At 48.4% G+C, this 24,503-nt stretch overlaps 1 protein-coding gene across 1 annotated transcript in view; it reads right to left on the reverse strand.

The window, feature by feature from the left end:
• The window catches only part of LOC140427619 (ribosomal RNA processing protein 1 homolog B-like), a 944,136-nt gene that overhangs the window by 22,959 nt on the left and 896,674 nt on the right, over positions 1-24,503 (reverse strand). Inside the window, exons 8-14 of the mRNA XM_072513031.1 lie at positions 23,457-23,644; positions 20,666-20,766; positions 18,857-18,954; positions 18,672-18,691; positions 16,713-16,841; positions 6,920-7,461; positions 2,186-2,326 (exon numbers count right to left, since the gene is read on the reverse strand). Of these exons, the coding sequence (XP_072369132.1) occupies positions 2,186-2,326; positions 6,920-7,461; positions 16,713-16,841; positions 18,672-18,691; positions 18,857-18,954; positions 20,666-20,766; positions 23,457-23,644 (1,219 nt within the window). The remainder of the gene's footprint in view (positions 1-2,185; positions 2,327-6,919; positions 7,462-16,712; positions 16,842-18,671; positions 18,692-18,856; positions 18,955-20,665; positions 20,767-23,456; positions 23,645-24,503) is intronic.

Consider the following 24,503-nt stretch of genomic DNA (forward strand, 5'->3'; position numbering starts at 1 on the left):
AGCACCAAACTTAAGGCCACTCCTCCACCCTAACCCCGTAACCCCACCTAACCTTTTTGGACACCAAGGGCAATTTAGCCTGGCCAATTGACCTAACCTGCACATCTTTGGACTGTGGGAGGAAACCGGAGCACCCGGAGGAAACCCACGCATTGTGAGATAATTGGACGAATGAGGGCTGTATTCACGAGAACAGGGATGATGCAGGAATGATAAGGATTAGGAGAGATGTGATAGAGAAAAAAACATTACAATTGTTTTCACTGATTCGTGAGACAGCAGCAAGAGAAACTGGATTAGATTAGAAGTATCACAAAAGGAATTCGTGGAAAAGTTTATTTTTTAAATACGGGTTAGAACATGCAATTCTGAGTCTCTCAAGGCTGCTTAAGAAATGAATATTCATCTATTTTTCTTTTTTCTAAATAATTGAAGAGTACAGGGAGTGAGGGGAAGAGTGAGATTAGACTGGGTGGAATATTAAAGGGTGCTGGGAGTGTGGGGGAAGAGTAAGATTAGACTGGGTGGAATATTAAAGGGTGCTGGGAGTGCGGGGGAAGAGTGGGATTAGACTGGGTGGAATATTAAAGGGTGCTGGGAGTGTGGGGGAAGAGTGAGATTAGACTGGGTGGAATATTAAAGGGTGCTGGGAGTGCGGGGGAAGAGTGGGATTAGACTGGGTGGAATATTAAAGGGTGCTGGGAGTGCGGGGGAAGAGTGGGATTAGACTGGGTGGAATATTAAAGGGTGCTGGGAGTGCGGGGGAAGAGTGAGATTAGACTGGGTGGAATATTAAAGGGTGCTGGGAGTGCGGGGGAAGAGTGGGATTAGACTGGGTGGAATATTAAAGGGTGCTGGGAGAGCGGGGGAAGAGTGAGATTAGACTGAGTGGAATATTAAAGGGTGCTGGGAGTGCGGGGGAAGAGTGGGATTAGACTGGGTGGAATATTAAAGGGTGCTGGGAGAGCGGGGAAGAGTGAGATTAGACTGAGTGGAATATTAAAGGGTGCTGGGAGTGCAGGGGAAGAGTGGGATTGGTGTTCATGCTGGATCTGCCTGGTGCAGGAACCGCAGAACCATAGAATTGCGATAGTGCAGGAGGTCATTTAGACCATCGAGTCTGCACTGACCCTCTGAAAGAGCACCCAACTGCGATCCATTCTCCTGCCCGATGGGCGGCACGGTAGCACAGTGGTTAGCACTGTTGCTTCACAGCACCAGGTTCGATGCCCGGCTTGGATTACTGAGTGCAGAGTCTGCACGTTCTCAGTGTCTGCGTGGGTTTCCTCCGGGTGCTCCGGTTTCCTCCCACAAGTCCCGAAAGATGTGCTGTGAGGTAATTTGGACATTCTGAATTCTCCCTCTGTGTACCCGAGCAGGCGGCGGAGTGTGGTGACTAGGGACTTTTCACAGTAACTTCATTGCAGTGTTAATGTAAGCCTACTTCTGACAATGATAAAGATCATTATCCCTGTAACCCCACCCAACCTCCACATATTTAGAGACTAAGGGCAATTTATCATGGCCAATCCACTTAACCTGCACATCTTTGGACCGTGGGAGGAAACCGGAGCATCTGGAGGAAACCCACGCACACACGGGGAGAACATGCAGACTCCGCACAGAGAGTGACCTGTGGCCGGAATTGAACCTGTGTCCTCGGGGCTGTGAGGCATCGGTAACCACTGCGCCGCCCCACCTAATCATTCTGCCAGTGAATGGAACTTTCTTCCAAACACATCCCAACCAAAAGGAACAGAGCTCCCTCTCAGAGAGCAGCTTCCAGCAGCAATAAGAATTGATCTCAAAAGGCAGGCAGCGGCAGTGAAGTAGTTTTTGCAAATTGAGAACAACCAGATAGATCAGGTCATCTGCTCTGGACGCCTCATTCTGACCTCAGTCCTCAATGTGGAACATACCCGTGAATGGTTTGCGGCCAAGATCGCTCAGTTGGAACAGAATTTGACAGATAAGTTGATGCACGGAAACTGTTTTGCAGTTATCACAAGACCCGAGGGTGAAACTGAAATCCTCCCTTAGACCACTGCCTGGCTCTGAGCCACTTTATACCTCAGGCAATGGAGCAAAGGACAATCCAACCCAGCTGAGAGTCACTGTTTGACAGACCATTACCCTCCACTTCCCATCGCTACAACTCTACAAGAGAACTGAAAGATATCCTCACCAGTTTACACCGTTTGGGAAGAGGCTCAGAATGTTTGGCTTTTTTGAAGAAGATGGGTTTTGGTATTGGAGTACTCTTGAACTTCAGAAATTCATTAGTTGTATTCAAAGTCTTGATTCCAACACAAGGTTCAGCATCACCCTGGGGACACAGTAAAGTTTCATTACAACTCCAGATTCTGTCTGCACACTCAGAACACTGAAAGCATTTAAATAAGCCCGAAAACCCCACATTCTCATTGTCCAGCCTGTGCGCTCAGTACAAATGGGCAGCTGGAGGGAGGCGGTGTGAAATCCAGTAATTGATGGCTCCCCAGCTCATGGCCTGGCAAAACCAAACCCCCCGATATCTGAACTGTAAGTCAGTCAGGCACCAGTATCTCGCTCACAGCCAGTGAATATGTGCGGTCGGGGAAATTAGATGAGATTTTATTCCCTATCCCCTCTCACTGTTCATATACCATAGTTGGCAGACTCACCAGCTAGCAGTCAGTATCCCCTACCCATTCTAACATTATCCCCTACCCATTCTAACATTATCCCCTACCCATTCTAACATTATCCCTTACCCATTCTAACATTATCCCTTACCCATTCTAACATTGTCCCTTACCCATTCTAACATTATCCCCTACCCATTCTAACATTATCCCCTACCCATTCTAACATTATCCCTTACCCATTCTAACATTGTCCCCTACCCATTCTAACATTATCCCCTACCCATTCTAACATTGTCCCTTACCCATTCTAACATTGTCCCTTACCCATTCTAACATTGTCCCTTACCCATTCTAACATTGTCCCTTACCCATTCTAACATTATCCCCTACCCATTCTAACATTATCCCCTACCCATTCTAACATTATCCCTTACCCATTCTAACATTATCCCCTACCCATTCTAACATTATCCCCTACCCATTCTAACATTATCCCTTACCCATTCTAACATTATCCCCTACCCATTCTAACATTATCCCTTACCCATTCTAACATTGTCCCTTACCCATTCTAACATTGTCCCCTACCCATTCTAACATTGTCCCTTACCCATTCTAACATTGTCCCTTACCCATTCTAACATTGTCCCTTACCCATTCTAACATTATCCCCTACCCATTCTAACATTATCCCCTACCCATTCTAACATTATCCCCTACCCATTCTAACATTATCCCTTACCCATTCTAACATTGTCCCTTACCCATTCTAACATTGTCCCCTACCCATTCTAACATTGTCCCTTACCCATTCTAACATTGTCCCTTACCCATTCTAACATTGTCCCTTACCCATTCTAACATTGTCCCTTACCCATTCTAACATTATCCCCTACCCATTCTAACATTATCCCCTACCCATTCTAACATTATCCCCTACCCATTCTAACATTATCCCTTACCCATTCTAACATTATCCCTTACCCATTCTAACATTATCCCTTACCCATTCTAACATTATCCCCTACCCATTCTAACATTATCCCTTACCCATTCTAACATTATCCCCTACCCATTCTAACAGCATCCCCTACCCATTCTAACATTATCCCTTACCCATTCTAACATTATCCCCTACCCATTCTAACATTATCCCCTACCCATTCTAACATTATCCCTTACCCATTCTAACATTATCCCTTACCCATTCTAACATTATCCCCTACCCATTCTAACAGTATCCCTTACCCATTCTAACATTATCCCTTACCCATTCTAACATTGTCCCTTACCCATTCTAACAGTATCCCTTACCCATTCTAACATTGTCCCTTACCCATTCTAACATTGTCCCTTACCCATTCTAACAGTATCCCTTACCTATTCTAACATTGTCCCTTACCCATTCTAACATTGTCCCTTACCCATTCTAACATTATCCCTTACCCATTCTAACATTGTCCCTTACCCATTCTAACATTATCCCTTACCCATTCTAACATTATCCCTTACCCATTCTAACATTGTCCCTTACCCATTCTAACATTGTCCCTTACCCATTCTAACATTATCCCTTACCCATTTTAACATTGTCCCTTACCCATTCTAACATTATCCCTTACCCATTCTAACATTATCCCCTACCCATTCTAACATTATCCCTTACCCATTCTACCATTATCCCTTACCCATTCTAACATTATCCCCTACCCATTCTAACATTATCCCCTACCCATTCTAACATTATCCACTACCCATTCTAACATTGTCCCTTACCCATTCTAACATTATCCCCTACCCATTCTAACATTATCCACTACCCATTCTAACATTGTCCCTTACCCATTCTAACATTATCCCCTACCCATTCTAACATTATCCCTTACCCATTCTAACATTGTCCCTTACCCATTCTAACATTATCCCTTACCCATTCTAACATTATCCCCTACCCATTCTAACATTATCCCCTACCCATTCTAACATTATCCCTTACCCATTCTAACATTATCCCTTACCCATTCTAACATTATCCCCTTACCCATTCTAACATTATCCCCTACCCATTCTAACATTGTCCCCTACCCATTCTAACATTGTCCCTTACCCATTCTAACATTATCCCCTACCCATTCTAACATTATCCCCTACCCATTCTAACATTATCCCCTACCCATTCTAACATTATCCCCTACCCATTCTAACATTATCCCCTACCCATTCTAACATTATCCCCTACCCATTCTAACATTATCCCCTACCCATTCTAACATTATCCCTTACCCATTCTAACAGTATCCCTTACCCATTCTAACATTGTCCCTTACCCATTCTAACATTGTCCCTTACCCATTCTAACATTATCCCTTACCCATTCTAACATTATCCCCTACCCATTCTAACAGTATCCCTTACCCATTCTAACATTATCCCTTACCCATTCTAACATTGTCCCTTACCCATTCTAACAGTATCCCTTACCCATTCTAACATTGTCCCTTACCCATTCTACATTGTCCCTTACCCATTCTAACAGTATCCCTTACCTATTCTAACATTGTCCCTTACCCATTCTAACATTGTCCCTTACCCATTCTAACATTATCCCTTACCCATTCTAACATTGTCCCTTACCCATTCTAACATTATCCCTTACCCATTCTAACATTATCCCTTACCCATTCTAACATTATCCCCTACCCATTCTAACATTATCCCCTACCCATTCTAACATTATCCCCTACCCATTCTAACATTATCCCCTACCCATTCTAACATTGTCCCCTACCCATTCTAACATTATCCCTTACCCATTCTAACATTGTCCCTTACCCATTCTAACATTGTCCCTTACCCATTCTAACATTGTCCCTTACCCATTCTAACATTGTCCCTTACCCATTCTAACATTGTCCCTTACCCATTCTAACATTATCCCTTACCCATTCTAACATTGTCCCTTACCCATTCTAACATTATCCCTTACCCATTCTAACATTATCCCCTACCCATTCTAACATTATCCCTTACCCATTCTAACATTATCCCTTACCCATTCTAACATTATCCCCTACCCATTCTAACATTATCCCTTACCCATTCTAACATTATCCCTTACCCATTCTAACAGTATCCCTTACCCATTCTAACATTATCCCCTACCCATTCTAACATTGTCCCCTACCCATTCTAACATTATCCCCTACCCATTCTAACATTATCCCCTACCCATTCTAACAGTATCCCTTACCCATTCTAACATTGTCCCTTACCCATTCTAACATTGTCCCTTACCCATTCTAACATTATCCCTTACCCATTCTAACATTATCCCCTACCCATTCTAACATTATCCCTTACCCATTCTAACATTATCCCTTACCCATTCTAACATTATCCCTTACCCATTCTAACATTATCCCCCACCCATTCTAACATTATCCCCTACCCATTCTAACATTATCCCCTACCCATTCTAACAGTATCCCCTACCCATTCTAACAGCATCCCCTACCCATTCTAACATTATCCCCTACCCATTCTAACATTATCCCCTACCCATTCTAACATTATCCCCTACCCATTCTAACATTGATCAAGACTGCAATGAGCAGAGACAGAATCTCAATTCAGTTAAAGACGGGCAGCACGGTAGCATTGTGGATAGCACAATTGCTTCACAGCTCCAGGGTCCCGGGTTCGATTCCGGCTTGGGGCACTGTCTGTGCGGAGTCTGCACATCCTCCCCGTGTGTGCGTGGGTTTCCTCCGGGTGCTCCGGTTTCCTCCCACAGTCCAAAGATGTGCAGGTTAGGTGGATTGGCCATGATAAATTGCCCTTAGTGTCCAAAATTGCCCTTAGTGTTGGGTGGGGTTACTGGGTTATGGGGATAGGGTGGATGTGTGCGCTTGGGTCGGGTGCTCTTTCCAAGAGCCGGTGCAGACTCGCTGGGCCGAATGGCCTCCTTCTGCACTGTAAATTCTATGAAATCTCACTCCGGCGTTAACACGTTGCCCAATGGGGAGTAAATGGAGTTAGGATACAGATCAGCCAGCAGCGTCTCACTGGGAGAGTCACCTGCTAGCACATTGTCAGCCTTTAACCACCGGAAGCTAGACTAAAACTGGCCCCATCTTTCAGAGATCCCTACAGCCCCCCAGGAGAAACGATACAAGTCAACACTGAACACAGTCCTGGACATGAACGGACATTGTCCTGAGTGTCATATATAATTTCTCCTGTTAGATGAATCTACAATCAGTTGGCGAAGACTGAAGATTGCACCAACTTACACTGGTTTTGATTTTTAGTTTTTTGCTTGAGTTTGGTTCCTCACAGAGTGCCTTCCTCTTTCTCCTGCCTGCTGCCTGGTTCGGAGCTGGAAGCTCCCCAGCCGGCTGCTTCTTGGCTTGTAGCTTTCGAAGCTTCACAAGCATTTTTTTTACTTTTTTACCGACGACAGGCCCAGTGGGTGTCAACTCCACCGGCAAAAGCCTCCCATTCGAGTGTGGAGTCTGCTGCTTCTTTCCGCTCTTTGGCTTGCTTACTCGGGTTTCAAAGTCTACATCCGATGCCGGAGACTGGGCATCGAGCACAGCGGTGCTCAGAGACCCCGCCTCAATTTTAATCTCGGACGAATCACCACTGACTGGGTCACTCAACGGCATCATTTTAACTGCTCTTGATTTTTTCTTCTTCATCCCCACAGGCAACAGCTCTGTGGGATCAGACTCCTTCCCATTCTCCAGCACTGGCTCATCAATCCTGTCGCTGACTGGCCGGGGTCGCTGTGCCGAACACTTCCTCTTTCGCCCTTTTCCGGCTTTATTTTTGTCTGAAAAACACAAACTCACTGTCAGAGTAATTCTAAGCAGGTGGGGTCAGAGTCAGGATTCTAACTGCACTGCGGGTGGGCTGAGTAAGGATTCTAACTGCACGGCGGGTGGGCTGAGTAAGGATTCTAACTGCACAGCGGGTGGGCTGAGTAAGGATTCTAACTGCACGGCGGGTGGGCTGAGTAAGGATTCTAACTGCACAGCGGGTGGGCTGAGTAAGGATTCTAACTGCACGGCGGGTGGGCTGAGTAAGGATTCTAACTGCACAGCGGGTGGGCTGAGTAAGGATTCTAACTGCACAGCGGGTGGGCTGAGTAAGGATTCTAACTGCACGGCGGGTGGGCTGAGTAAGGATTCTAACTGCACGGCGGGTGGGGTCAGTAAGGATTCTAACTGCACGGCGGGTGGGGTCAGAGTAAGGATTCTAACTGCACGGCGGGTGGGCTGAGTAAGGATTCTAACTGCACAGCGGGTGGGCTGAGTAAGGATTCTAACTGCACAGCGGGTGAGGTCAGAGTAAGGATTCTAACTGCACGGCGGGTGGGCAGAAGGAGGCCATTCAGCCCATCGAGTCTGCACCGGCTCTTGGAAAGAGCACCCTACCCAAGGTCAACACCGCCACCCTATCCCCACAACCCAGTAACCCCACCCAAAACTAAGGGCAATTTTGGACACTAAGGGCAATTTATCATGGCCAATCCACCTAACCCGCACATCTTTGGACTGTGGGAGGAAACCGGAGCACCCGGAGGAAACCCATGCACACACGGGGTGGATGTGCAGACTCCGCACAGACAGTGACCCAAGCCCGAATCGAACCTGGGACCCTGGAGCTGTGAAGCAATTGTGCTATCCACAAGGCTACCGTGCTGCCCCGGCGGGTGGGCTGAGTAAGGATTCTAACTGCACGGCGGGTGGGGTCAGAGTAAGGATTCTAACTGCACGGCGGGTGGGCTGAGTAAGGATTCTAACTGCACGGCGGGTGGGCTGAGTAAGGATTCTAACTGCACGGCGGGTGGGCTGAGTAAGGATTCTAACTGCACGGCGGGTGGGCTGAGTAAGGATTCTAACTGCACGGCGGGTGGGCTGAGTAAGGATTCTAACTGCACGGCGGGTGGGCTGAGTAAGGATTCTAACTGCACGGCGGGAGGGCTGAGTAAGGATTCTAACTGCACGGCGGGTGGGCTGAGTAAGGATTCTAACTGCACGGCGGGTGGGCTGAGTAAGGATTCTAACTGCACGGCGGGTGGGCAAAGTAAGGATTCTAACTGCACGGCGGGTGGGGTCAGTAAGGATTCTAACTGCACGGCGGGTGGGGTCAGAGTAAGGATTCTAACTGCACGGCGGGTGGGGTCAGAGTAAGGATTATCATAGAATTTACAGAGCAGAAGGGCAATTTATCATGGCCAATCCACCTAACCCGCACATCTTTGGACTGTGGGAGGAAACCGGAGCACCCGGAGGAAACCCATGCACACACGGGGTGGATGTGCAGACTCCACACAGACAGTGACCCAAGCCCGAATCGAACCTGGGACCCTGGAGCTGTGAAGCAATTGTGCTAACCACTGTGCTACCGTGCTGCCCCGGCGGGTGGGCTGAGTAAGGATTCTAACTGCACGGCGGGTGGGGTCAGAGTAAGGATTCTAACTGCACGGCGGGTGGGGTCAGAGTAAGGATTCTAACTGCACGGCGGGTGGGCTGAGTAAGGATTCTAACTGCACGGCGGGTGGACTGAGTAAGGATTCTAACTGCACGGCGGGTGGGGTCAGAGTAAGGATTCTAACTGCACGGCGGGTGGGCTGAGTAAGGATTCTAACTGCACGGCGGGTGGGGTCAGAGTAAGGATTCTAACTGCACAGCGGGTGGGCTGAGTCAGGATTCTAACTGCACGGCGGGTGGGGACAGAGTAAGGATTCTAACTGCACGGCGGGTGGGCTGAGTAATGATTCTAACAGCACGGTGGGTGGGCTGAGTAAGGATTCTAACTGCACAGCGGGTGGGCTGAGTAAGGATTCTAACTGCACAGCGGGTGGGCTGAGTAAGGATTCTAACTGCACAGCGGGTGGGCTGAGTAAGGATTCTAACTGCAAGGCGTGTGGGGTCAGAGTAAGGATTCTAACTGCACAGCGGGTGGGGTCAGTAAGGATTCTAACTGCACGGCGTGTGGGGTCAGAGTAAGGATTCTAACTGCACGGCGGGTGGGCTGAGTAAGGATTCTAACTGCACGGCGGGTGGGCTGAGTAAGGATTCTAACTGCACAGCGGGTGGGGTCAGTAAGGATTCTAACTGCACAGCGGGTGTGCTGAGTAAGGATTCTAACTGCACAGCGGGTGTGCTGAGTAAGGATTCTAACTGCACGGCGGGTGGGGTCAGTAAGGATTCTAACTGCACAGCGGGTGTGCTGAGTAAGGATTCTAACTGCATGGCGGGTGTGGTCAGAGTAAGGATTCTAACTGCACGGCGGGTGGGCTGAGTAAGGATTCTAACAGCACGGCGGGTGGGCTGAGTAAGGATTCTAACTGCACAGCGGGTGGGGTCAGTAAGGATTCTAACTGCACAGCGGGTGTGCTGAGTAAGGATTCTAACTGCACGGCGGGTGGGCTGAGTAAGGATTCTAACTGCACGGCGGGTGGGGTCAGTAAGGATTCTAACTGCACAGCGGGTGTGCTGAGTAAGGATTCTAACTGCACGGCGGGTGGGCTGAGTTAGGATTCTAACTGCACGGCGGGTGTGGTCAGAGTAAGGATTCTAACTGCACGGCGGGTGGGCTGAGTAAGGATTCTAACAGCACGGCGGGTGGGCTGAGTAAGGATTCTAACTGCACGGCGGGTGGGCTGAGTAAGGATTCTAACTGCACGGCGGGTGGGGACAGAGTAAGGATTCTAACTGCACGGCGGGTGGGGTCAGAGTAAGGATTCTAACTGCACGGCGGGTGGGCTGAGTAAGGATTCTAACTGCACGGCGGGTGGGGTCAGAGTAAGGATTCTAACTGCACGGCGGGTGGGCTGAGTAAGGATTCTAACTGCACGGCGGGTGGGCTGAGTAAGGATTCTAACTGCACGGCGGGTGGGCTGAGTAAGGATTCTAACTGCACGGCGGGTGGGCTGAGTAAGGATTCTAACTGCACGGCGGGTGGGCTGAGTAAGGATTCTAACTGCACGGCGGGTGGGCAAAGTAAGGATTCTAACTGCACGGCGGGTGGGGTCAGAGTAAGGATTATCATAGAATTTACAGAGCAGAAGGAGGCCATTCAGCCCATCGAGTCTGCACCGGCTCTTGGAAAGAGCACCCTACCCAAGGTCAACACCGCCACCCTATCCCCACAACCCAGTAACCTCACCCAACACTAAGGGCAATTTCGGACACTAAGGGCAATTTATCATGGCCAATCCACCTAACCCGCACATCTTTGGACTGTGGGAGGAAACCGGAGCACCCGGAGGAAACCCATGCACACACGGGGAGGATGTGCAGACTCCGCACAGACAGTGACCCAAGCCCGAATCGAACCTGGGACCCTGGAGCTGTGAAGCAATTGTGCTATCCACAATGCTACCGTGCTGCCCCGGCGGGTGGGCTGAGTAAGGATTCTAACTGCACGGCGGGTGGGGTCAGAGTAAGGATTCTAACTGCACGGCGGGTGGGGTCAGAGTAAGGATTCTAACTGCACAGCGGGTGTGGACAGAGTAAGGATTCTAACTGCACGGCGGGTGGGCTGAGTAAGGATTCTAACTGCACGGCGGGTGGGCTGAGTAAGGATTCTAACTGCACGGCGGGTGGGGTCAGAGTAAGGATTCTAACTGCACGGCGGGTGGGGTCAGAGTAAGGATTCTAACTGCACAGCGGGTGGGCTGAGTAAGGATTCTAACTGCACAGCGGGTGGGCTGAGTAAGGATTCTAACTGCACAGCGGGTGGGCTGAGTAAGGATTCTAACTGCACAGCGGGTGGGCTGAGTAAGGATTCTAACAGCACGGTGGGTGGGCTGAGTAAGGATTCTAACTGCACGGCGGGTGGAGTCAGAGTAAGGATTCTAACTGCACTGCGGGTGGGCTGAGTAAGGATTCTAACAGCACGGTGGGTGGGGTCAGAGTAAGGATTCTAACTGCACGGCGTGTGTGGTCAGAGTAAGGATTCTAAGTGCACGGCGGGTGGGCTGAGTAAGGATTCTAACTGCACGGCGGGTGGGGTCAGAGTAAGGATTCTAACTGCACGGCGGGTGGGGTCAGAGTAAGGATTCTAACTGCACAGCGGGTGGGCTGAGCAAGGATTCTAACTGCACAGCGGGTGGGCTGAGTAAGGATTCTAACTGCACAGCGGGTGGGCTGAGTAAGGATTCTAACTGCACAGCGGGTGGGCTGAGTAAGGATTCTAACAGCACGGTGGGTGGGCTGAGTAAGGATTCTAACTGCACGGCGGGTGGGGTCAGAGTAAGGATTCTAACTGCACTGCGGGTGGGCTGAGTAAGGATTCTAACAGCACGGTGGGTGGGCTGAGTAAGGATTCTAACTGCACAGCGGGTGGGCTGAGTAAGGATTCTAACTGCACAGCGGGTGGGCTGAGTAAGGATTCTAACTGCACGGCGGGTGGGCTGAGTAAGGATTCTAACTGCACAGCGGGTGTGGCCAGAGTAAGGATTCTAACTGCACGGCGGGTGGGCTGAGTAAGGATTCTAACTGCACAGCGGGTGTGGCCAGAGTAAGGATTCTAACTGCACGGCGGGTGGGCTGAGTAAGGATTCTAACTGCACGGCGGGTGGGCTGAGTAAGGATTCTAACTGCACAGCGGGTGTGGCCAGAGTAAGGATTCTAACTGCACGGCGGGTGGGCTGAGTAAGGATTCTAACTGTACAGCGGGTGGGCTGAGTAAGGATTCTAACTGCACAGCGGGTGTGGCCAGAGTAAGGATTCTAACTGCACGGCGGGTGGGCTGAGTAAGGATTCTAACTGCACAGCGGGTGGGCTGAGTAAGGATTCTAACTGCACAGCGGGTGGGCTGAGTAAGGATTCTAACAGCACGGTGGGTGGGCTGAGTAAGGATTCTAACTGCACAGCGGGTGGGCTGAGTAAGGATTCTAACTGCACAGCGGGTGGGCTGAGTAAGGATTCTAACTGCACGGCGGGTGGGCTGAGTAAGGATTCTAACAGCACGGTGGGTGGGCTGAGTAAGGATTCTAACTGCACAGCGGGTGGGCTGAGTAAGGATTCTAACTGCACAGCGGGTGGGCTGAGTAAGGATTCTAACTGCACAGCGGGTGGGCTGAGTAAGGATTCTAACTGCACAGCGGGTGGGCTGAGTAAGGATTCTAACTGCACAGCGGGTGGGCTGAGTAAGGATTCTAACTGCACGGCGGGTGGGCTGAGTAAGGATTCTAACTGCACGGCGGGTGGGCTGAGTAAGGATTCTAACTGCACAGCGGGTGGGCTGAGTAAGGATTCTAACTGCACAGCGGGTGGGCTGAGTAAGGATTCTAACTGCACAGCGGGTGGGCTGAGTAAGGATTCTAACTGCACAGCGGGTGGGCTGAGTAAGGATTCTAACTGCACGGCGGGTGGGCTGAGTAAGGATTCTAACTGCACAGCGGGTGTGGCCAGAGTAAGGATTCTAACTGCACGGCGGGTGGGCTGAGTAAGGATTCTAACTGCACAGCGGGTGTGGCCAGAGTAAGGATTCTAACTGCACGGCGGGTGGGCTGAGTAAGGATTCTAACTGCACGGCGGGTGGGCTGAGTAAGGATTCTAACTGCACAGCGGGTGTGGCCAGAGTAAGGATTCTAACTGCACGGCGGGTGGGCTGAGTAAGGATTCTAACTGCACAGCGGGTGGGCTGAGTAAGGATTCTAACTGCACAGCGGGTGTGGCCAGAGTAAGGATTCTAACTGCACGGCGGGTGGGCTGAGTAAGGATTCTAACTGCACAGCGGGTGGGCTGAGTAAGGATTCTAACTGCACTGCGGGTGGGCTGAGTAAGGATTCTAACAGCACGGTGGTGGGCTGAGTAAGGATTCTAACTGCACAGCGGGTGGGCTGAGTAAGGATTCTAACTGCACGGCGGGTGGGCTGAGTAAGGATTCTAACAGCACGGTGGGTGGGCTGAGTAAGGATTCTAACTGCACAGCGGGTGGGCTGAGTAAGGATTCTAACTGCACAGCGGGTGGGCTGAGTAAGGATTCTAACTGCACAGCGGGTGGGCTGAGAAAGGATTCTAACTGCACGGCAGGTGGGCTGAGTAAGGATTCTAACTGCACAGCGGGTGGGCTGAGTAAGGATTCCAACTGCACGGCGGGTGGGGTCTGCACTCCTGGGCAATGACCATGCAAATGCTTACCTGTGAAGCTCGGAGAGATTCCCAGCACTTCTTTGGGTGACACCCCAATCGAACGCAGGAAGCTCAGATGTTACAGCCCTGCATAATTCTGGTTAATTTTCTCTTGTACTCTAATTTCTCCCTCAATATTCCTTTGGGCACTATTTGCTGATTTTTAACACCTGTCCAATCTTCTAACATACCATAACCTTTCCAGAATTGTACTGTTTTTCTTTCAATTTGATACTATCTTCCACTTCTTAGTTAGTCACGGGCTGTGCATCAGTCTCGTGGAGTCTCTCTCTCTCTGGAATGCATATTTGCTGAGCATTCTGCCATTGTACCTCTACTGACGTATCCTTTATCTAATGTCACAGTTCACTTTAGCTAGCTGTCATCATGCCCATGTAATAGGCAGTGGTGCAGTGGGATTGTTGCTGGACTAATAATCCAGAGACGCAGGGTAATGCCCTGGGGACCCCAGTTCCAATCCCACCAGGGCAGATGTTAGAATTTAAATTCAATTAAAAAAAATCTGGAGTTAAAACTCTAATTATGACCATGAAACCATTTTCAATTATCATAAAAATGCACCTGGTTCACTAACGTCCTTTAGGGAAGGAAATCTGCCGTCCTTACCTGGTCTGGCCTACATGTGACTCCAGACCCACAGCAATGTGATTGACTCTGAAATGCCCTCGGGGACAGGCAACAAATTGCCCTGCCCAGCCCAGCGACGCCCACATCCCACAAAAAAACAAATAACGAAAAAAATAATAGTTTTATTTAATTGAGGATTCTAACCCATTCTTCTCTCAAACTGAATTTGATATTAAATTCAGTTATGGTCACTGCTGGCTAGAGCCTTGGTTACGGAGGTCCTAAATTAATCCTGCCTCATTGTACACTGGTGCATTTCCATGACGGACGATAGAACACCCATTCTCTGCTTTACTGAAGAACAAGTTGCTGTAAGAAACTCTCTCGAAAACACCATCAGCTCATTTCCAGGCTCCCTTTGTCAGTCTGATTCATCCAATTGGTATTCAGATTAAATCCTCCACGATTACCATTCCCACACTCAGTATTTTCTTGAATTAATTTGCAGAATGTGGGCTTTGCTGGCTCGGCCAGCACTTATGACCCATTTCTAATGGCCCTGTAATTTGATGTAATTATATCTGGTCATGTGTAACAAGGTACTGTGAAAAGTAAAAATAAAAGCAAATTGCTGCGGATGCTGGAATCAGAAACAAAAACAGGAAATACTGGACAACCTCAGCAGGTCCGACAGCCTCTGTGGAGAGAGAAAGGAGCGAACGTTCCCAGTCTGGATGACTCTTTATCAAAGCTTTGTCAAAAAGTCTTCCAGCTCCCTTTTCTCTCCATAGATGCTGTCAGACCTGCTGAGACTGTCCAGCATTTTATATTTCTGTTGCAGTGAAACGTATTGTTCTGCTTACAGTCAATGCAGATCACTCCACACACGGAACATATAATCAACCATCATACAACACACCATAATCGGTTATAAAAGCTGTCGGGAGGGGATCTGTCGGGGAGGGGATCTGTCGGGGAGGGGATCTGTCGGGGAGAGGATCTGTCGGGGAGGGGATCTGTCGGGGAGGGGATCTGTCGGGGAGGGGATCTGTCGGGGAGGGGATCTGTCGGGGAGGGGATCTGTCGGGGAGGGGATCTGTCGGGGAGAGGATCTGTCGGGGAGAGGATCTGTCGGGGAGGGGATCTGTCGGGGAGGGGATCTGTCGGGGAGGGGATCTGTCGGGGAGGGGATCTGTCGGGGAGGGGATCTGTCGGGGAGGGGATCTGTCGGGGAGGGGATCTGTCGGGGAGGGGATCTGTCGGGGAGGGGATCTGTCGGGGAGAGGATCTGTCGGGGAGGGGATCTGTCGGGGAGGGGATCTGTCGGGGAGAGGATCTGTCGGGGAGGGGATCTGTCGGGGAGGGGATCTGTCGGGGAGGGGATCTGTCGGGAGAGGATCTGTCGGGGAGAGGATCTGTCGGGAGGGGATCTGTCGGGGAGAGGATCTGTCGGGGAGGGGATCTGTCGGGAGGGGATCTGTCGGGGAGGGGATCTGTCGGGAGAGGATCTGTCGGGGAGAGGATCTGTCGGGGAGAGGAACCCAGCTGGGAAGGGTGCAGACAATCCCCGGGGTAAAGCTTCCTCAGTGCCTTTGCCAGTACCCCATGAATTGAAACCCGATTTCTCTCCTATATCTGCACACTTAACTCGCTAATCTTATCCACCCTGTGCTAATTTGCTGGTTCAGGTAAAAATCCAGAAGTATTAACTTTGAGGTCCTTCTTTTTAATTTAGCTCCTAGCTGCTCACACTCCCTAAGCACTTCTCCTTTTCCAGTTCTATGTTGTTGGTACCTCCATGGACCATGACAACTGCTTCCTCCTCCCACTTCAATTTCCGCAATTTCAATGATGCGCCGGGCAGTTTCTGGATATTCACTCTGGGAAGGAGAGCCGCTTCTATCCCGACAGTGTACTGCTACATTCCTATTTACACCCCCCACCACCACCACACTGAAATGGCTTCTTGTATCATGGCCCCATTGGCAGTTTGCTCATCCACCTTGCAACCCACATTCTCATCCATACAGGTTGCGAGGGCCTCAAACCTACTGGGTAATTGCTGAGGGTCTGTCCTCCACTTCTCCCTCCTTGATCCCCACACTTCCTCTCTCGTAGTCACACCCTCCTGTCCCTGGACAAAATCAGATGACCCTATCCTAAGGGGTGTGACTGCCGCATGGAACGAAGTATCCAGGAAACTTTCCCGCTCCCTGATGCATCGCAGTGTCTGCAGCTCACTGACTCAGGGCCAAAATCCCAGTCTCGGCAATCCCGCCCTTCCCCCAGCCAGTCCCAGCACCCCCACTCCCCATTCTCAATCTGTTAAATCAATGCAGCTTACCTACTCCTTCCTGCTTCTGCTCAAAAACATTTTCCAGTCTCTGTTTCTTCTTTCTCTTTCTCCTACAAAAATCTTCATCTTCCTCATCTGTTGACAGTTCTTGAGGGAAATCATCTTGTGGAAAGGTTCCTGAGCATGAATCAGATTTCACATTGCACGATCACAAGTTTACAGGGCTCTTAAATGATCTTGAATTTCACAAACAGAGGTAAAGAGGGCAGAAACAAAAAATGATGCTAAACCTTTCATGCCCCTTTGTTCTGGGCTCTCTCACCTCACTTGGAACTCTCCCGACCACAGTTTTGTTCAGATACAGATTTAAGATAATTGACAAAATGAGCTGTATCACAAAATCAATCATCTCCAATGCACGGCCTGAAATGCAGCTGGAAGTAGTCAACAACTTTCCAACAAATAGGAATTGGGTAAATAATTGAAAAGTAAAACATTTGCAAGAGCAAAAGTGACAAATTGGAGGGGTTGACTGAAGAGTCAACGCAGGCATGATACGCTGAATGGCCTCCAATGTGATGTAAAATTCAATAGACACTTGTCACTACACAACGCACTATACCATTAAATGACTACAAAATATCAGCAGCTTCGGTAATTATTAGTGTGACGAGCAGCAGGGTCTGGTCTGACCCGGTCCTCCCAGGATTGTTAAGTTGCCTACTCTGGTTAACCTGTATCCAAGAGGGTTTTGTCAACTTTCACAGCACGGTTCAGTACTCAATAACTTGACTCTATACCCCTCTTACTGATGACATTTCAGGATGATAGATCGATTCCATGTCAGGTCAAAACCATAACTCATTTGCAACAGAGTGCAGAACAAGATGATCAGCTCTCTTTTGGGTCAAACACTCCCAGGACTGGTACAGCACAGGGTTAGATAGAGTGAAGCTCCCTCTACGCTGTCCCCATCAAACATTCCCAGGACAGGTACAGCACGGGGTTAGATACAGAGTAAAGCTCCCTCTACACTGTCCCCATCAAACACTCCCAGGACAGGTACAGCACGGGGTTAGATACAGAGTAAAGCTCCCTCTACACTGTCCCCATCAAATACTCCCTGGGCAGGTAGAGCACGGGGTTAGATACAGAGTAAAGCTCCCTCGACACTGTCCCCATCAAACACTCCCAGGACAGGTACAGCACGGGGTTAGATACAGAGTACAGCTCCCTCTACACTGTCCCCATCAAACACTCCCAGGACAGGTACAGCACGGGGTTAGTTACAGAGTAAAGCTCCCTCTACACTGTCCCCATCAAACACTCCCTGGGCAGGTAGAGCACGGGGTTAGATACAGAGTAAAGCTCCCTCGACACTGGTGTGATCTCTTCAGCCCAGGACAGGTACAGCACGGGGTTAGATACAGAGTAAAGCTCCCTCTACACTGTCCCCATCAAACACTCCCTGGGCAGGTAGAGCACGGGGTTAGATACAGAGTAAAGCTCCCTCGACACTGGGGTGATCTCTTCAGCGCAGGACAATACCCTGAAACCCGAACCGTTTAAAGCACCTCTACACATCCCAAAATTGGAAAGCGTGAATTTTGAAATTGACCACTGAGGGTCACCTACTGTGGAGATTGAGAAATGCCAAGGTTCCTTCGGCAGCCCCTTCCATCCCCACAAACTCTCCCATCTAGAAGGGCCGATACCTGGGAACCCCAGCACCTGGAGGATCCTCTACAAGTCACTCCCAACCTGGATCAAAACCCTGGAGCTCTCTCCCAAACAGCAGTATGGGTGTACCTACACCTCAGGGACAGCAGCGGTTCAAGAAGGCAGCTCACACCACCTTCTGAAGGGCAATTAGGGATGGGCAATAAATGCTGGCCTGACCAGCGACCCACATCCCATAAATGAATATTTTTTTTAAAAGTCATTCTGCTGAACATGCTGCAAAATATCTGCTTCCGTCACAGACTGGGTTAAGTTCTCCATCCTCACCTTCTGCTAAATCCCGGAACCTAATGGGAAAAGAAAGGAACAGGGATTAGAGCAAGACAAACAAATGTGAGCAGTCACACAAATGTAGTGTTGCAGTTGCCAGGGTGTGTGAGCTATGGATGGGATTAGGGAGAAGGTTGGGAAGTGGAAGGGACATTTGTTGAATGTTCAGAGAGGCACCTTACTTTTTAACTAATTTATAGAGACGCTTCCTGTTCTGGGCAGGAGTGCTTCCCCTGCTGGACAGCTGGAACAATCGATCAGCAAGTGCTGCATAGTCGAACTGTGCACAAATGAGAAACAACAGCTTTAGGATACATCATATTGCACATGTGTCACAAGGCAACAAAGACTGCTTTATAAATACATGATCTATTTCTATTTAACAGAAGCTGCTCTTCCAAAAAGCACTTCACTACTTGTCAAGAGCATTCTCAAAAAAGAGACAATTCTACAATGCACGCCACTCAGAACTGCCACAGCATTGATATGAGAAGCACAGTGGGTGGCACAGTGGTTAGTACTACTGCCTCACAGCGCCAAGAACCCAAGTTCAATTCTGACCTCGGCTGGGTGGAGTTTGCATGTCCTCCCCGTGCGTGCGTGGGTTTCCTCCGGGTGCTCTGGTTTCCTCCCACAGGTTAGGCAGATTGGCCATGATAAATTGCCCATGCGGAGGTCGGAGGATTGAGCCATGATGGGGTGCCCCTTCAGAGGATTGGTGCTGACTCAATGGGCAGAATGGTCTCCGCCTGCACTGTAGGGATTCTATGATTTTATGAGAACACTTTGCGAGCAGGGGAAGGTGGAATTGATTTCCTAACATCCCACACGACGTTCCCACATGATGTTCTCAAGCATCCCCCTGCTTTTGTTACGAAAATTCCACTTGCCTCAATGGAGAGTGGAGGTCAGGAAGTCAAAGTCCAACAGACCATAGTTTTGACGCATGCAGACTGGGAGCAGGCATGGCCCTGATCATCAAAGTGGGGAAGCCCCAGTCATAAGGCAGTGGAAGCAGATAGATTTTTGTAAACAAGGGGGTGAAAGGCTATCAGGGGTTGGCAGGAATGTGGAGCCGAGGTTACAATCAATCAACCATGATCTTAATGAATGCCGGAACAGGACCGAGGGGTTGAGTGGCTACTCTGCTCCTAAGTCATCTGCTCGTATCAACTCATGCACACCTGTTATCCACTCTTACTTCAATTCGATCCAGGACTGTTCCAATCTTTAAGCCTGTCGTTAACAGTCCCATCTACACCTATGACTAGATTGAATCTGCAACCCTCCATTAGGAAACCAGGTGTAAAGAATTAATTCATTTTATCTTCTTGATCCTGATCTTTGGACTATTAGCATAGTTGTAAAGTGGTAAACTCCAAGCTGCTTGCTGCAATTCTCGATTTCTCCTACTTCAATATTTAAAAAAAAAAACATTTTCAAGATGCGGGCATTGCTGGCCAGGCCAGCATTTATTGCCCAACCCTAACTGCCCTTGAGAAGGTGGTGGTGAGCTGCCTTCCTGAACCGCTGCAGTCCATGTGGTGTAGGTACACCGCAGTGCGGTGAGGGAAGGAGTTCCAGGGTTTTGACCCAGCGACAGAGAGAGACGGCGATATATTTCCAAATGAAGCTGGAGGCTAGGATTAGAGCGTGAGTTAGTCAGGAAATAGCGAGCAGTTCCCTTCAGTCAGTTGGGATTTACTGACAGTTGGACAGATTTTATCCTCACTTTATCTGACGCTAGCCACAAACGAGCAGGATTCAATTTGTTTTGATTGTAACACTGGTTTGCTGGTCCAGTACCAAAGCCAATGGGACTCAGCTACACTCTGAAGTAGCCAAGTCTATTGATGGGACAGTGCTGGATTCACAGGTTTTTGCAAGGACATAAAGAAATGAACGGGTTTGACTGCTGAGCTGATGAACAATTCCATTCAAGGGGCCGCTTGTTAAAATATCAATTTAAAGATATAAAAACCGAGCATTACCTGGAGGACAGGGCCGATATCGTCATCATATCCAGACTGATTTGGGTTCTCTCCCTCTCTATCCAGTTTCAGCATCTCATCATCCTTTTCAGATGTGGAACCTGTGGGAATGTGAACAACCTGATTATGTCCACAGGGGAATTTAAAAATTCTTCTGCACCCCGCTGTGCTTTAATCAACTAATTTGCAAGATTTGCAGAGCTTCTGAAAGCACAATTGCTCCAAACCTTAAAAGACAGCACCAGCTTCCCAACATTCCAGAGCCCCAACTAAAGGCTGAGTGACAGGGCTGAATGGCCTCGTCCTGTTCCTATTCCCTACGTTCCTAACTCCATTGGAAGAGATAAAAAAAAAAAGGAAAATGTTGGATAAACCCAGCAGGTCTGGCAGCATCTGTGGAGAGAAACAGAGTTAACGTTTTGGATCTAAATGATCCTTCCACAGAACAGATCCTTCCAGCCTCGGCAATTTTGCTTCCATTAGAAGAGTCTGTGCGTGAAATAACCATCACAACTCGGCTCAGCTCGTGTTAGGAAAACAAAGGTAATTTTAAGGGATTTATATTTGTATTGGTAACAATAAGGTGGGTTTAATTTAATGTTTCTGTGCCTGGATGCACAAAACCTGTAGTTAGAGTCATGCTGGACAAATGTGTTTGTTTGTGTGGGGGTTGGTTTCAATTCCAACTGTGATTCTATTGTGCTTAGATTGGGACACAGCATGAAGAGTAAATAGGCCAGATGTAATAATAATAATCTTTGTCACAAGCAGGCTTACATTAACACTGCAATGAAGTTACTGTGAAAAGCCCCGAGTCGCCACATTCCGGCACCTGTTCGGGTACACTGAGGGAGAATTCAGAATGTCTAATTCACCTAACAGCACGTCTTTCGGGACTTGTGGGAGGAAACCCTCGAAGGCATGGGGAAAATGTGCAGTGGATGTTGCTTAGCAACTGGAGGCCCTTTTAAGAGAAAAAAAATCACTCTTAGTTTAGCTGAATTTGATTGCAGTTGAAAACAAAATCTCAGGGAGTGAACATCTCTCAACTCTGCCACAAGAAAGACTGGAAAAGACGGGAGCTATGAAAAGGCAGGCCTCCTGAAGAACCAGTTACAGTCCAGATAACCAGGGAATTGGGACAGAGATCCGAGTTAAAGATATAATTGCAGTAACCAGATTTAGAGTGAAAAATCAGACTTCAGAGGTAAATCAAAAGTTTAAAAAAAATTAAAAATTTAGAGAATCCTATTCTTTTTTTCCCAATTAAGGGGCAATTTAATGTGGCCAATCCACCTAACCTGCACATCTTTTGGGTTGTGGGGGCGAAACCCACGCAGACACGGGGAGAATGTGCAAACTCCACACAGACAGTGACCCAGGGCCGGGATCAAACCTGGGACCTCAGTGCCGTGAGGCAGCAGTGCTAACCATTGCGCCACCGTGCTGCCCGCAAATCAAAAGTTTGATGTCATTTTAATAGTCTAGAAATCGAGAGTTATAGTAATTGTGAACGGTTTGTACAGCAGTTAGGACAAAGAAATCCTAAAGAGGGTGGTGTAAAATATGGACTGGATTCATGGTTCAAAGTGGAGTAGAAGCTTTACTTAAGAGAGTAATTTGGAAAATCCAGATTGGATTTCAGAATGCAAACTGGTGGAAAGCATGATTCTGAGAGAGATTTTAAAGCATGTTTTTGGAGAGTGGAGCTTGCAAGTTCTCATGTGTTCAAAGGAACTTTATGTTAATGAGACCATTGTAGCTTCAGATGTACTTTGTGATGTGTGTTGATCTTACAAATCTGTATGTAATTGTTAAGCTCAGGGGGTAGTAAATGAATATTGTATCACAACACAATTTTTAAATGTTTAATAAATGTTTTCTTCTTGTTATTAAAACTAATTAATGGTCCTGTGACGATTCCTCCTTGATTTATTTTAAAAAAGTAAAACTTGCGGTCTTTTGAGCGAGGGTTCCATTATGGGATCTCCACGTTCAGCTAAAACATCAACTGGGATCGTAACATTAGGATACCTCCAGTTGTTGCAAATTATGTTCACACCCAAACATGAAGATTGTTTCTTTGGGTAAGATATGGCAGAAGATTAATTGCAGTCCTGTCCTACACAGTGTCCCTGTGTAAACAATCCCAGAGAATCAGTGAGCAAAGAAAATTACAGCACAGGAACAGGCCCTTCGGCCCTCCCAAGCCTGCATCGACCATGCTGCCCGTCTGAATTAAAACCCCCTACCCAAGGAACAAAGGAAATTACAGCACAGGAACAGGCCCTCCGGCCCAAGTGACACTGTCCATTGACAGTGTTCCTGTGGAAGCAGCCCAGAGAATCAATGCCCCCACACTGTCCATTGACAGTGTTCCGTGAAACCGGTCTCGGAGAAGACGACATATGAACTGGAAATGTTAATTCTGTTTCTCTCTTCACAGATTGCTGTCAGACAGACTGGGGGCTTCCAGTGCTGTTTTCATATTCTCAGTATTTAACCCTGTCAAGATCTCAGATTTGAAATGAATGAAATGAAAATCGCTTATTGTCACAAGTAGGCTTCAATGAAGTTACTGTGAAAAGCCCCTAGTCGCCACATTCCGGCGCCTGTTCGGGGAGGCTGGTACGGGAATTGAACCGTGCTGCTGGCCTGCCTTGGTCTGCTTTCAAAGCCAGCGATTTAGCCCTGTGCTAAACAGCCCCTTGTACATATTTTGGTGAGATCTTTGGCCCATTGCTTCTACCTGGACAACAGGCGTCACATTTCACACGAGATGATTCCTCACCATTTATGTTTGGTGGCATTTTCATTGCAGTTGGGCCTTCCTCCTCGATGTTTGAATTAAGCTCCTCACATACATTGCTCTCCTGCTCATCACATTGAAGTTCATTCATTAAATCCTCAATAGCAAAAGGTGCCTGGTCTGCAATCAGTTCGAAGATTCCCTGCGAGACGACATGAAACAAAACTCGACTGCAACACAGCACAGCCAAGGACAAGAATTAAAACACAATAACACACCAGACCCGGTTAAACGTGGCAAACAAGACACCGGGCCTGGTTAAACGTGGCACCAGACCCGGTTAAACATGGCAAACAAGATACCGGACCCGATTAAACGTGGCAAACAAGACACCGGACCCGGTTAAACATGGCAAACAAGACACCGGACCCGATTAAATGTGGCAAACAAGACACCGGACCCGGTTAAACGTGGCACCAGATCCGGTTAAACATGGCAAACAAGACACCACTTGGTTAAACGTGGCAAACAAGACATCGGACCCGGTTAAACGTGGCAATAACACATCGGACACTGTTAAATATGGCATGTGATTCGATCGGTTAAACACGGCAGTAACACACCGGGATTTGATCGGTTAACCATGGCAGTAACACACCGGGATTTGATCGGTTAAGCATGGCAGTAACACACCGGGATTTGATCGGTTAAGCATGGTAGTAACACACCGGGATTTGATCGGTTAAGCATGGCAGTAACAGACCGGGATTTGATCGGTTAACCATGGCAGTAACACACCGGGATTTGATCGGTTAAGCATGGTAGTAACACACCGGGATTTGATCGGTTAAGCATGGCAGTAACAGACCGGGATTTGATCGGTTAAACACGGCAGTAACACACCGGGATTTGATCGGTTAACCATGGCAGTAACACACCGGGATTTGATCGGTTAACCATGGTAGTAACACACGGAGATTTGATCGGTTAAACACGGCAGTAACACACCGGGATTTGATCGGTTAAACACGGCAGTAACACACCGGGATTTGATCGGTTAAGCATGGCAGTAACACACCAGGATTTGAT

The sequence above is a fragment of the Scyliorhinus torazame genome, chromosome 8 (assembly GCF_047496885.1).
Source record: "Scyliorhinus torazame isolate Kashiwa2021f chromosome 8, sScyTor2.1, whole genome shotgun sequence".
In the NCBI taxonomy this organism is placed as follows: Eukaryota; Metazoa; Chordata; class Chondrichthyes; order Carcharhiniformes; family Scyliorhinidae; genus Scyliorhinus; species Scyliorhinus torazame.